Source organism: Dermacentor silvarum, chromosome 3 (assembly GCF_013339745.2).
Source record: "Dermacentor silvarum isolate Dsil-2018 chromosome 3, BIME_Dsil_1.4, whole genome shotgun sequence".
Taxonomy (NCBI): Eukaryota; Metazoa; Arthropoda; class Arachnida; order Ixodida; family Ixodidae; genus Dermacentor; species Dermacentor silvarum.
Genome location: NC_051156.1, coordinates 77,862,284 through 77,876,984, shown reverse-complemented (window position 1 = coordinate 77,876,984; position 14,701 = coordinate 77,862,284). Strand labels below are relative to the sequence as shown.

Sequence of the window (14,701 nt, the reverse complement as noted above, 5' to 3'; positions counted from 1 at the left end):
TTTCACTCATGCCCGACTTTGGTATCTGCATCTACATGTCCTACTTGTAAGTTTCAAGCTCAAAACAGCTGCTTATTGAACAGGTCCCTGGGCACTCTCAAGATGTGTGCGACATCATTTCCACTAGGGACCTCCAACTCGATGTTGGTGATAAACCTTGAATTGACTTCGCCTGAAACAGGACTCTGCGAGTGGAGGCGAGCATTTAATGTGCGACGTGAGGAGTCAGCTTGCTTTTTCAAATGTGTCTCGCAGCATGGGCCGGACAGCGTTCACAGCTGGTTCACGGCTGGCGCCTGCGCCTTCTCGTCCTTCTTCGCGCTGGCCCCGCTGCGTGCCTTCGGTGTCCTCTTCGTGGCCATCATGCAGGAGTTCGGCGCCAACAGGGAGGAGGCGTCGTGGACAATCATGCTGCTGGGCGGCGCCAGGGTGTTGTCGGGTGAGCAGACTTCATTGCCGGCAGTCCATCCACGATGCATTGCAAGTAATTCACAGGCATTTCCAAAGTACATATCAGACATACAGACGCATTGTGTGTGTGCCTGTGTGCCTGTGATGACTTCAAACTTCGACCTCGCAGGTCTGCTGGCCGGTCCCCTTGCACATCGTTTCACGACGAGACCGGTCCTCATCCTGGGCAGCATCATCTCGGCTGCAGGGGTCATGCTGGCCTACTTTGCCACGAACATGTGGAGCCTTCACCTTACGCTAGGCATTGTTCACGGTGAGTATACTTACTTTTATTCATTTATTGAAATACCTACAAATGGCCCAGTGTACATTACAGTAGGGGAGGCCAAGCATTGCGACGTACAGCGGTTATGCAAGAACGTACAGCAGCAAAAAAAAAAAAGAACAGCGTACAAGAATGTAACTAGAGCGCAACCAGGGCCACATCACGTGACAACAAAAGTGCTTCCAAATATGCAAATACGTAAGAGCATTGAAACCCAGGTTACCGCCATAAACCTAGAATACAAGAAAATTCCTAAATACACAGCTGGAAGCCCGATCATGTCGCGAAATGTCTCCATGTTTTCAGGCAATTTGTAGCATCCATACATCCTTATGAAGCCCAACAATGACTAGTTATGGTATTAGGGGCGGAATAAGCATTGTGTCAGATACATTTCTGTCAAAGCTCATTCGTGGTTGCTTCTCTGGGCAGGTTTTGGCTCCGGCATTGTGTACGCCATGAACCCGGTGCTGATCAGCGAGCACTTTGTGAAGCATCAGACGATGGCCATGGGTGTCTGTTTTGCCGGCTCGACGCTAGGCAGCTTCGTGTTCCCCAAGCTCATTGAGAAGCTCATCGCGTGGTACGGCTTCCAAGAGGCAATGCTTCTCTTCGGCGCCATCATCCTGAATGCGGTTGCGTTCAGCCTCTTCCTGCGTCAGCCGCGGTGGCTCAAGCGATGCGACACCTCGGTGGAGTCACTCATCACGGTGGACAGCGCTGACGACAAGTCATCCTCGCAGTTGCCCTACGTCATCCCAGTGCGTCTTGACGACGGTAAGATGACCTTTGTTGATGGACGTGTTTTAGATTCTATTAATAAATCGATGGAAACATGCCTTGTACATCTGATTAAAAATACATATGAAATGCCATAAAAGTAGTCTCTGCACGTACTTTGGCACAATACAAAATAATACGACCTGACAACCTGCACAAACGTTTGATTGATCAGGAAAATTGTCTCTCCAAAATATTCTTGACGCTGTAATAAAGTTATACCGCTTGTATGTGCAACGAACACCCGGTTAAGCGTGAGGCCCGTGTGCTCGGCTACCTGTTTTCAATGGACATGTGTTTTCAGTTTCGTACACGTGCTGTCCTGTTCATACATATCTGCCTTCCATACCTCCGAGTCTAATTTAATGGTTTCCCGCAGCATCCAAGGATCCTGAAGTGGGACCAGTCTTGCACCCAGTCATTGCGGTCGCGCAACGACGCCGCAGAAGCACCTGCCTGCCGTGCGGTTTGGATGTGCTGCAAATTCCCATGTTGTATCTAGTCATGTTCTCCTCCGTGGCCTTCAACCTCGGCTACGACTGCTACAACACGCTGCTAGTCGACTTTGCCGTCGACAAAGGCATCGCGCAGAGTAGCGCCATCACGATGACGTCGCTCAGCTCTCTGGCCGACCTCGTGGGCCGGCTGGGAATGCCCGTGCTTGCCGACAGGCGGATTTTTACCCGGCGTACGCTCATGGCCATGGTGCTCGCGCTGGTTGGAGCCATGTACGTACTGCTACCCCAGTGTACAGACTACGGATCTTTGTTCGCGCTGGCCGCGACTGTGGCCTTTCTGCTGGGAAGTGGCGTCGTCTTGTTTCCCGTGATACTCGTTGACTGCGTGGGGCTTGACAGAATCGCCATGGCGACGGGTCTGCTGACGGCGCTGTCGGCATCGTTCTCCTTCACTAAGCCATCTCTTATAGGTAAGTCGATCTTCAAACTGGAGGTTGAGATGAAATTTCTGCTTTTGTTTTATATTTAGCTGGAAGACTACGATTCAAAATGCATAAACTGATTTGTTCATTCGCATTCCATTTTATACGCTACAAAGCTACACAAGATGAGACAACATAACTAAGAGATATTACTGCGATAGAAATTATATGGACACTCAAAGCGGATTTCTGCCGCCGTCGTCCCCGTCACCGTGAGGTTCCGTATAAAATCTAAGGGCGATAAAATCATTGCCGCGCGCCGTATGCTGTATGTGCGAGTGAAAGCGCGCGAGAGGCGCGGGCTTTCACGGAGAGCGAACGTACGGCGGAGAGCTAACGCGATGTCTTCCATCGCGCGAAATGCCGTGGGGGTATGGGAGGGCGGGAGGATGGGCATCGTTGTGCTGCGGCACCGGCTGCGTATCTTGCGGCCGGGCGCAAGGGGAACTGGCGATTCAATCGCGCACGCGAGAGGAGGAAAGCGGGAAGGCAGTGCGGGAGGGAGGGGTGTGGCTCCTACTCTGCCAGCAACTGCGTACTTGTATTTCGCGCGGCTGCGGGCAGTCGCGCGCACCGTATCTTGAAAGCGATCTGCACACGGCTGATACCTTTGTATGCGCTGTGCTTTCGCCGCTGTTTCCTTTGAAGCGATAGACCGCACGTACCTTCGCTCGCTGCTGACGCGCTTGCTCACACCAGATTTTTGAGAGCGGTTGTCTGCGGCCATCAAGTGTGATCTATGCATGGTTGCTTGTGCGTGCTGACACCATGCTTGTTAATTTAGTTAGTAAGAGAATGTGTCCAAGTTTACACAGCCGACAAAACTACTATGCTTACCCGTAGAGCTCTCTACTAATTTGCCATCGCAATTAATGATTCGCCTGTCAGGCGAAACTGCGACTTTTTGTGATTGCTCCTCGAAATCGATGACACAATCGTGTGAGGAATCCCATAAATACGTTAGGCATCTTCTACCATGTGCCATATATATTGCCCGCAGTGGAAACCAGTCAGCAAATTTATCTGAACGGCTTGTATATTTTCTCAGTTGGCCAAAGACGGAGAGGGCACTGACAGTACATTCGTGTAATACATAACAATTTGATGTTGTTTCGAAATGAATACAGCGCTACTTACGTAATTTCAGTGTCGTCGGGATCGTGAAATAAATAATCAAAATAGGTCAACTGTCACTTACAGAACCTATTCTTGAACGTGAAATCCTAGATGGAAACATGTACCCCTCCCCCCTCCCCGCTTTTGTCGTATGAGAAATTGTAGCCGACGCCATTGTTTGGCTTGAACTGCTCATCATGATCGTACCAGGTGCGAGCGCCATCCTCCAGGCTAAAGTATACATTCTTCAGCTTGTTCGCATCGGTCCACCCATTGAAATGAAATTATGAGGTTTTACGTGCCAAAACCACGATCTGATTATGAGGCACGCCGTAGTGGGGGACTCCGGAAATTTGGACCACCTGGGGTTCTTTAACGTGCACCTAAATCTAAGTACACGGGTGTTTTTCGCATTTCGCCCCCATCGAAATGCGGCCGCCGTGGCCGGGATTCGATCCCGCGACCTCGTGCTCAGCAGCCCAACACCATAGCCACTGAGCAACCACGGCGGGTCCACCCATTGAAATCAGCGACGCGTTCGAAATGAGCCAACCAGTCTTCGACGTCCTCAAGGATGAAACCATGGAAGACTTTTGGCACTTTCTGTAGCGTATAGTGAGCGGCGGTAGTATTGCCTTCCATACCGCTTTGGTGCGTAGCTGACGTAGTCTCGGGAAGAGGTCCAAGCTCAGGGGGCAATCCTCGGACTCTTCGGCTGGCCCGGTGAACAATTGTCACTGTAGGCACAGGGCTACCAGGAGGCGTGTAGGACATTGGCTGGGACTACCCAGCACCTCCACCGGTTTCTCACGTGCAACAGAAGGCCTTCAGGGCAAGAAGTACTGCACCGGCAGAGACGAGTACTAGCCAGGAAGATGGCTAACCCCCAAAACGAAAAACCTCTTCTTCTTCTCTCCTTGCCTGAATACTGGCTCGCGCTCGCCGCAGCTCGAGACCTCGTGGCAATATATATATGGCTTAGTTGCGCTGGTGCGCGCGTGTTAGGGGAGCCAATGGACAGTATGCGAAAGTATGTGTGACCATTAGCGAGTTCTAAGTTTGCCTGCGTCAGCTATTTTCAGTATCGTCATTCTTTAGAACGCACTCTTCTATTTAACTGCCCTGGACTAAGCAAGTCCGTTATGGTGACACACTCGTGCCGCAGCAAATACAGGACGTTGCGTAGTGTATGTGAACGTAATATTGAGACAAAATGGGGCCTTCACTGCTTTACTTGGCACCTCAACTACATACCGTGGTTGTTCGTTAGGTTTGTTCGAAATCGGCTTCTACCTGTTACACGGGCTAAGGTAAAGTTTCCACCAATTGGTGATCTTAGAACCTGCATTTCACCTCTGCATAGTGGCCAGTATTCAGCGCCAGAAAACGGCAGTTACTAGTAACTCTGCGTTTATTTCAAGTGTGTTTCGAGCATGCGTGGTTTTGTCTTCGGCAGCACACCGTTTTCGTTTGTTATGTTTTGCGGTAACCACTTACTGGGATGCACGCGCAAGCATGAGTGCTCAAGGACGGCCATGATTGCTCACTACAACAGGTCAGTTTAGATTATGGAGAAGCCGCAGGTGATTCAGAGACCAGACGAGTTTCTGGAAATGGCTGTTTACTTCGTAAAACTCACTCACCTAAGCAGTCGTCTGTTCACCTACTTTAAATAGGTATCGCGACACCGGAAAACAGCCATCGCTGATTCATACTTTTTAGACCTTTGAGGAAGGAAAAAAAAGAAAATGAAACATCCGTCAGGGGTAGCATCGGCTACACGCTCTATTCGGGCAGAATTCCCTGGCTGAACTCACGCGTCTTTTACATCGTGGTGCATTAGCAGAGCTGTCGCACTTTCTAACGTTGCTTATATGTCGGGTTTCGCTGACACGTCGGACTTGCACTCGCTACGCTGGTAATCTCAGATGAAACAAAAATCGCTGGTGCCGTAGAAGTAACCGGAAAATCCTACGGCTACCAAGAGAGAATTCACGACGATAAACTGACCCGAGGTCGTGTCGAATCTTTTATTGCCTACATGAGGAGCTCATAAATAGCCTTTCTTCTTGGCAAACTGGTGAGAAAACATGGCATACGGAAATGAGGCGTACGAAAGACGCACATAAGAAGAACAAGAGCAAGTGTTTTCTTAATGTTTTAGTTCTTTAGTTCTTTATTGCATAATAGTAAGTTATGCATCATAGTAATGTTGTTATGATTGACATGAAAAGAAAAAATAAAGAGGCGTAGTCACCGTATAATGGTGATGGCTGCGGTTTTTCACACAATAGTAAGACATATAAAGAAGTATTGTAAAAAGAAACATCACAGGTTAAAAAATACGTATACAGGGTGTCCCAGCTATCACGCAGCATGATTTAAAAAAGAGGAACGGCGTTACGCGAAGCAAACCTAGTGCCTATTGTTTCGAGTACAGTGGAGTATCCGCCAGTAATTTTTGCGTTACTGCGATTTCATTAGGTAATTGTAATTCATTATCTAACTCGAGAAGTACTGTCCTAACTATCAAAGTGTCAATGACAAAACTGTAGAGCACCATGAAAAACTCCCGATACAGCGGCCTATTTGTCAATACGTGCTACATAAAACTGTTTTTCCGAGCGTGAAAGATGCCTTCGAATACGCGCAAAGTGCCTCGAGCGGCCAGTCGTGCTTCAAGTCTGCGTCTATTCGCGGGCTTCTTTCACACTCGGAAAAACGCATTTATGTAGCACGTATTGACCAACAGACAGCTGTATCGGGAGTTTTTCATGGTGCTCTACAATTTTGTCATTGACACTTTGATAATTAGGACAGTACTTCTCGAGTTAGATAATTAATTACAATTACCTAATTATATCTCAGTAACGAAAAAATTACAGCCGGGTACTCCATTGTACTGGAAACAATACGGACTAGGTTTGCTTCGCGTAACGCCGTTCCTCCTTTTTTAAATCGTGCGGCGTGATAGCTGGGATACCCTGTATATACGATACAGTGTTTTACACACACTGATCTACAGAGATAAAAGACGAGGACAAGATGCACTACACTCGGTCGCAGCATATACGCTTATTCAGCGTATACACGAGGCTTCTTTGTTTTTGTACCTATCTTTCGTACGGCTGCCCTTTCCGCATATGATGAAACCCTACCAACTTGCTCTCCTTTAAATCATTCTAATCTATCGATGAAATCGGCGAGTAACGCCGTAAGACGCGCCGAGGAAATTTATGTGCCAATGCCACGCTCACGCCAGCTTTTTCTGCTGATAAAGACCAAGCGTATCGTCTCGGGCGCCCCTATTGATCTTTACTATACTGTGTTCTCACTCTTTCTTTCCTCTTTTCTTTCTTTCTTTCCCACTACCTACGAGTAGGGTACTGAACTAAAATTAAAAATAATTAAATTATGGGATTTTAAGTGCCAAAACCACGATCTGATTATGAGGCACGTCGTAGTGGGGGACTCCGGAAATTTTGACCACCTGGGGTTCTTTAACGTGCACCTAAGTCTAAGTACACGGGCGTTTTCGCATTTGGTCCCCATCGAAATGCGACCGCCGTGGCCGGGATTCGATCCCGCGACCTCGTGCTCAGCAGCCCAATATCATAGCCACTGAGCAACCACGGTGGGTATGGCAGTGAACTGAACAAGGTCCAATTATCCTATGAGCAAATTCTAATTAGCCAAGTTTCATGACAGAAAAATATTGACATGCATTCGATGACGGCACGTACCTGCTATAACGAGGGAATGTTTTCTTTCTAACTTCTTCCTAGTCTTCGGTTGTTGGCATTTTCTTCTCATGCCCCTATGCTGCATAACTAAAGTTTCACATAGATTTAAAAACAATGAAACAAATGCACCACAGCAATTCAACCCCCCCCCCCCCCCCGCTTCTTGTTGCAGCGCATATTCAGGGATTTCTTTTTACTGTTCCCCCTCCCCTAACGTAAACTTAATGTTTGTACTCACATCGTGAGTTCGCACACTCATGATGTTGAAAGCCAGCAAATGCGAGCCTGCAGTGACTAAGCGTTAACTAATTTTCGACACCCTCGATATTGCTGTAATTTTCTAATCTACTACAAAAACATAATAAAAGCTGAATCTCGAGAAACCATGCCACATGTGTCGACAAATGCGAGACAAACACTTACTTCTCCACTTTCAAAATGACGTCACTCGGAATGTTTCAAAACGTTGCAATCATGCAGCAAGGCATTTTTACTCAATAAGCAGACGCGACAAGACGGGATTATACGTGTGCGGAACGTGAATGATAAATCTCTCCGCTGTTCAACTTCTTGGACGAGGCGTATTTACTCAGCTCTTCGCGTCCAAGGTCAGCATTTAGTCGTCTGCTACACACGTACTATTCGCGTGGTCGCACATGATGTATCCGAAGGCTCTACACTATAGGGGGAAGCCCGTGCGCTTAGCAGAGGTACACAAAGTGGGGGTTGCCCGTAGCGTGGCACCTCTGTTAACTTGATAGATTAATGTGCACACGCACAACGCACATTTGGCCACGAGAAGAAAAACACTAACCTTTGCCACTGTAATTTGTCACTCCACTGTTCCTAAATTGCGCATATAATTCGATAATCCTTGGCAAACTGGCTACAACAATCCATCAGTGTACTTTCTGTTTCCGTCACTTAAACGTTAGGGTGCGACTTGTAGGCTGTAACCTACCGCATAGAACAATGTATGTGCGAATAATTGCTCCACACTTTGGAATAAGGTGCTGCACTTTACTGGACGCAAATAATAACATGCCAGGCAAACCCACGCAACAATGCAATCTGCGGCTTGATATAGGCCTTTGCGCAACGAAGAATAGCAGTCTTCGCTCCCAATGGTCATTCCTTATTGCTGCCGTCCCCCTTATTAAGCACGTGGTCTTTGACAAGGTTGATGCATGAGATCCAAACACCCGAGTAACGGATTGAAACCCTTCCTCTTCTAAAGGAGCTATTGAATAAAAGCAAGTGATAAGAAATAGGCGCCTAGAGTTGCCACATTTTAATGACTCGTGAAATATTGCTATCAACGAGCACAGCGAGAGACTCAAGGTCGCATTTGCGCCTGTCTTCTGCATATGCATAAACGCTTTGCGTCAGTTTCTTTCTCGTACGCTTTACGGCTCCACACAACACTAAATGAAATAATATGCTTCTCAAAGAAATACTGGAATGCACCTTTGCGTCCTTTCATGTAACTAACTCGTTCTTAGTATCTTGCCATGGGCTATTATGAAGGGTTATGGAACGGAACAGGCCTGTGATACTTCCTGAAGGAATACAGCAGATCTGTTATAATATGCCTCATGATGAAACAGCTTTGATGTAGTACTAAATTTTCACACTAAGAGGAGATTGCTAGTTCGGCTCGGTACCGTATTGCCGAGAATTTATGCACAGGAAAATGGAATCCTATGAAAGGAGTACTCGGCTATATCTTGTTAATAGCCATATGAAAATCATTGGGTACAGCACTCGTTCCGGTTGTGGGAGGCTTTCTTTAATTTACATTGGCGAATCGCAGATTGGCTTTAGATGCAGTTTATTTTTTTTCAAGTCAGCAGATATTCAACTTTGAACCCATTTCGCACAAACAGTAATCTTTACGTCGGACTAACTCCGATTTCCATATTCCAGTACAAGTGAAACGCAGAAATGTTCTCCCTAGGTAACCAATTAACCGATTAGAATGACATTTGCTGCAACTAAGAGTAAAAGCTGGGTTCTACTGACTCTACGATGGAGAATGTTGATGAAATACCATTTTTTTACAAAGAAAAATGTGCTGAATATTGACAAGTGAAAAAAGATGATGCACGAAGACTGCACATTCCTAACTCTACACCAAAAGCCTGCAATTGAAGTTCTGTAAACTTCATCTGCTGGAGAAATTGTAGCGGATTAAGTGAATGTATGAGTTTACAGCTAAAGTAAAAGTGGTACAACGCTTAGGAAGGTTTTGCAGATGTCCTCCTCGCAAATTTAAGTATATTTCATACCGACGTAGGACACATCAATTTTGTCCGTTCTAGACAGGTGCAGTTTACAGAACGACGACTGCGTACTGTATTGCCGAGCTAGCGTTGGAAAGTTGATGCTTCGTTTTTTTTTTCAATTTTCAACAATGTTTGTAAAGCCGATTGTCGGCCTCGATAAAAAAATTTACTTCCTACAGTGGCTAGATATAAGTTTTAATGTAGCACACTTCATCGAATTCGATGTTCATGCCGAGCCGAACGATTTCTCTTTTCCTATGTTTTTAGATAGCAGCTCCTGATTTAAAGCTTCCCCTGATTCTCTCGTCTACTGTACTGCCAACCACAACGAGTCCCTCGCGAGCCACTGCTATTTGTAGCGTCATTTCTTCCGTAGGGGATACCGTACATTAAGATCCGATCGCGGTGACAAGGAACCTTTTGTGTTTGGTATTATAGTCTTCGGCTCGAGGCGATAATGATGATTTTTATTGCGGACCGGATAGCGGATCATAGTTTTGTGAAGGGCGGCACATTAGAGCCCGCTCGCTCAATTACCGAGTGCGGCCTTGCACTCTGCCACTCGAAAGTTGCCTTCACAAAGAACAATCGCATCTTCAAAGGAGCTTAGAAAGTTGTATAAAAATGGAAGCGGCTATAGGGCAACGTCATGCACTCCGGGCAACTCCGCTGAATAAACAATATTAAAAAAATTGTACCTTAATACTACTCTTGAACCAATTGTCCTATAATAATCTATGACGCCGCACTCTAATATTGCGAAAAATGTTATAAGATGTCGCTTATTACTTATGTTGCACTGAGAGATTCCAAACCGCGTCTACTCGAGGCGAACTGTCGCCCACTCATGCAAAAGCCGCAACCAACGTAGCTCCTCGAGTGCAACACCCAACGCTTTACAGGAGCTGCCGCTGCAGAAAATACATAAAATAACAAGGCCCGCAAGTTCCCGTGAACTTGTATTTGTGTGAACGGCCACTCAATCAGACTACTGAAAGAATCCGGCCAAGCTCTGGTGTGCTTGGCCGGAGTGGTTGTGCTTGAGTGGTTCTGTCTTTACGTCTTTGTGGTTTATCTCTGCATGCTTATAGAATACACTTCTCGCTCAACGAAGAGGAAAGTGGCTTTATATGAAAAACTACCGCTCTTTGAATGCTTCAGAGTGCGCGTTCGGCAGTGGCTTTTATGGTTTCCTTTAGCGTCATCTCTCAAAGAGCGAGGTTCTTATTTTACAATAGGGCTTGTTAGAAGTTTGCTGTTTCAGCACGCAATATCGAAAATAACAGTTGTTCACGTCCAGGTGACGTGGGTTTGTCTTACATTTTCAAAACGAAGCTTGTGGAGCTTTATTTTTGAATGCGCAACTCTAATGTGACGCCAGCATCGAACATTTAGCCTTGCTGGTGTGTGGTTTTGTGAAGTGCGGGCGATTTTACAGTAGCACACGCCCCGCGTTTCCGTTAGGAACGCTCATCTGGCGTTGCCAAAATTAGCGGTGCATATCGATTGGTTGTTCAATCGTTCCTTTACATTTATTTCCAAATTCTCTCGCGACTGCGTCCAGAATGCGTGAGCATTCATGATACCTGATTGCTCCAAATGATTTGGAAACTTCTTTTGTGGGCATTGTGTGCATATGAGGTATTCCAAAGGAGCATCAGGGGCAGAAATCGCAAAGCTTTAACTCGTAAGTGCTCTTTTATATTAATCGATTTCCTTCGACTTCCTTCGCTGCCTTCGTGCAGCATCTATGTTAGCTCCAATTCGCTTTGATAAGAAATTAGAGCGTAAGTTGTTTCTGTGAGTTATTTCGCTGCAGCGAACTTTCAAGGTCTACGCGGGCGTAAAGAGACGATTATACTCCAAACCTTTTTCCTACCGCACTTTTTCATTGGCCAGAGCAGCAACCCGCCTAAGCTGTCACCAAAATTTGCCGCTCATTAGCAGTGTCCGAAAAGAAAATAATGTCTACAATCAAATGAAAAGAACTGCGCCATTATGTCAGCTCTATTAATTTTGGCCTAAGACTTAGTTATTAGGTTAGTAATAACGTTAGCAATAAGTTGTGCCCCGCTCTTGGTGCACCGATAGTCATTTTTTTTCTTAGCTGTAGCGGCATCAATTCTCTCGCCCTTTTGTTGAAATTGAATGTGTCGGTGCAATTCAATATCAATTAAGAGGCTTATCAGCTAAGGCAGTCGCTACGCGGGAGTTCTGCAAGGCTGGAATCAGGACGTGTAGTATGAATACATGCTTTAGAACAAAGCAGTGCCAAAAAACAACATGCGGACGTGATAAGAAAGGCAGACAACAGAGGCATTCCGCAGCATTCCGTGCTGCTTAGATCGTAGTCGCAAGCTTGAATGCGGGCATCGACACAAGAATTCAGATGGGAACGGGGCAAAAAGATTGTTGTGTACTTCGGTTTGGGCGCTCATTAAAGAAACCAGTTTGATTAAACATAATCCGCTGCAGCACTTTTCATAGCCCACCCTCTAGCTTACAGTACCATCAAATATATTCAAGCCCGGCTTCTCTGCACAACTTTAGTGTGAGGGCACCTAAATAAGCAGCTGTAATCTTCGGCAGGCCGCCTTATACGGGCGTCACATTTAGTGTGATCTTGTAGTATTTAGCGTTTTTGCATTGTGATTCAGTGGCAGGGTCTTCTGCTGCTAAGCACAATGTCACCGGTTGGATGGCTAGCGGTGGCGCTCATATTCCGATGAAGGATAAATTTAAATGCGCCTTAACTATGAATTCAGTGCATGTTGAAGAACACCAAGCTGCTACGGTGACACGCTCTGCTCTGCTTCCCCTCTACAGCATCTCTTGTATTCACTCCTTGGATTCAAAACGACAACACCCCGTAAATAGGCGCTTTTTTCGTTGTATGGCGTTCCTATTATTTGCTTTGTGAATGATGTTGCAGTCTATGAATGCATTGCATGCTAATACTGCCATTTTATTTAGAACGCGTAGTTTGCCTCTCGTGATGATCTCCTATAGGTATCGTTTCCTTTGTCGACTTCGGCTTATAATAATTCATTCGTTTGCACGGTCATATCTTCCTATTCAGGTCAAAGTAGCATGCAAACCTTTGGCTTTTTTTAACTTGTGAGAGACATTGTCAGCCCTGCTTACTACGTTCCTCTGGTTTTGATTTCCCGCAGGATTCTTTCGCGATACGCTGGGTTCCTATGACTTCTTGTTCGTGGCGTGCGGCACGGTGGCCATCACCACGTCGTTGGCATGGGTCTTCGTCAACGTTGTCATGTGGCGGAAGCGCAGCACATGGACTCCCGACACAGTTGTCGGGGGGAAATCAGAAGCAGCCTCCGAAAGATTCTCCTATTATCCTCGGCTAATCTATATCGGCGATGGCCGGTATTTGGAGACGCGCAAGTCGAGGACATCCAGCACGATAACAGTCCTGTACTGATAAGGTGGACTGCCGTGCTGAACGCCTGTGTACCGTGCCTCTACTTACACCGACAACCGGGATGTGTCAACAGCCTGTGCTTGGCCCCTTGCCAACAAGAAAGGCAGGCACACCAATCGCGACGAACGCTAATGTGGTGCAGTGCTGAAAAGCGAGAAATGCTAGTACAGTGATGACCATCTATACATTCAGACGTGTCAAATGTTTTGTTGTCCATAAAATCATTGCATTTGTAACATACACAATCAACAGTGATAAAACAAGGAATGTCAATCAAGCCAGCATATCGACAAGACGACCTGTCTTTGTCCGTCCTCGCCAGCATTGTGTTAAAGACTTGTTGAAGAAGACGAGTCACCAAACGTTGGCTCCGGAAACATTACTTGTTCTACTACTGTTAATTACTTCAAGCCTCCACCTTCCTGTGAAAATATATATTGTTTTAATATCATACCTGTTAATTTTACTTGTTTGGTGTATTTGTGTCAGTCCGAAGCTTATAAACTTCTATGTTTTCAATTTTTTTTCTCTTGGGTCGATATGGACGAGTTGAAATTACGACTCACCCAGTGTAATTTATGAGGGCCCCTGGAGAGTGGCGCTGGTAGACGTAGAGGGAGCACTAAAAAGATGCCGTTGCACGTATTACAGCATAACATATATTCCGCCCGAATTTTAAGGCTGCCTCCTTGCACCACAGCTGTCCAACAGGATCATGGCGACACTAATGCACGCGCATATCTGCCCTGAATGTGTGTGTGTGTTTTTGTTTTTTGAGCAGCTGTTATTTGTTAGCAGTTTTGCCGATCGGTCAAGGGATATTATTTGAATCCGTCATGTGCGTTTAAATCTGATGACTGCTGTTTTTACTTAGACAAATGTACGTGGCAAATGCCACATAGTCATGACAAACCAAGCAGAGGGTTCCTGTTCGCCTGCATTCGATTTTAAAGCGAAGCTTCCTTCGTCCTTTCATTTGAATTTCACGCTGCTGCTGCTCTCTTGCACGCTGCATTGCGTGGTGGTTGAGAGCGCGTTTAATCTGCATGGGAAGAGCAAAGAAGAAAGGGCACAATGGGAGAGAGGATAGAAACAGTACCAGCAGAAATTATGCTTCGTCAGAGCACCTTCAATAAAAGAACAAGAGTGGGTGGTGCTAGCTGGCTGGGCTGCGAGAAGTTCATACAAACGTAGCATATTCTTCGCATCTCGGCAGTACGCCATTGATAATTTGATACTAAGAGAAGAAGAAAAAGGCTACCTGCGGAAAAACGATCTATCACCCCAAGACACAGATAATCGTGCGAGAAAAAGAAAAGAGAAGCATTATCTGTCTGGTGCTATAAAAAAGCGCGAGAACGAATAATAAACATTGAATTACTAGTCCAGCGTGCGTCGTCGTCCCTTTCTGTCCGCGTGAGTTCGTTCTGCTCGAAACCATTTGTGCTATGTGCAACCAATGAGCGCAAACAAACATTATTCTGACGCTCTTTCAGCTTGCAGGGTGACACCACATTCCGGTGTAGTTGTGCGAGATCTAACACAAAATTGCGCCACGTTGCACGTCAGCACAAGTGTAAACGTGAAGCAGCATGTTTCATTCGTCTCCGTTCACGTACGCTTGCTCGCCATTTATACCCGCACCACAGCGTGAACATG

The 14,701-nt window shown here is 46.2% G+C and overlaps 1 protein-coding gene across 3 annotated transcripts in view; it reads left to right on the top strand.

Annotated features, from left to right (window-relative positions):
* LOC119445522 (monocarboxylate transporter 2-like) overlaps window positions 1-13,493 on the top strand; it is an 87,497-nt gene extending 74,004 nt beyond the window's left edge. For all 3 annotated transcript variants that reach the window (XM_037709786.2, XM_037709787.2, XM_049663368.1), the window contains 5 exons: window positions 256-439; window positions 581-724; window positions 1,169-1,513; window positions 1,896-2,444; window positions 12,774-13,493. In XM_037709786.2, the coding sequence (XP_037565714.1) occupies window positions 256-439; window positions 581-724; window positions 1,169-1,513; window positions 1,896-2,444; window positions 12,774-13,042 (1,491 nt within the window). In that variant the 3' untranslated portion in view covers window positions 13,043-13,493. The remainder of the gene's footprint in view (window positions 1-255; window positions 440-580; window positions 725-1,168; window positions 1,514-1,895; window positions 2,445-12,773) is intronic.
* Window positions 13,494-14,701: the final 1,208 nt, after the last annotated feature.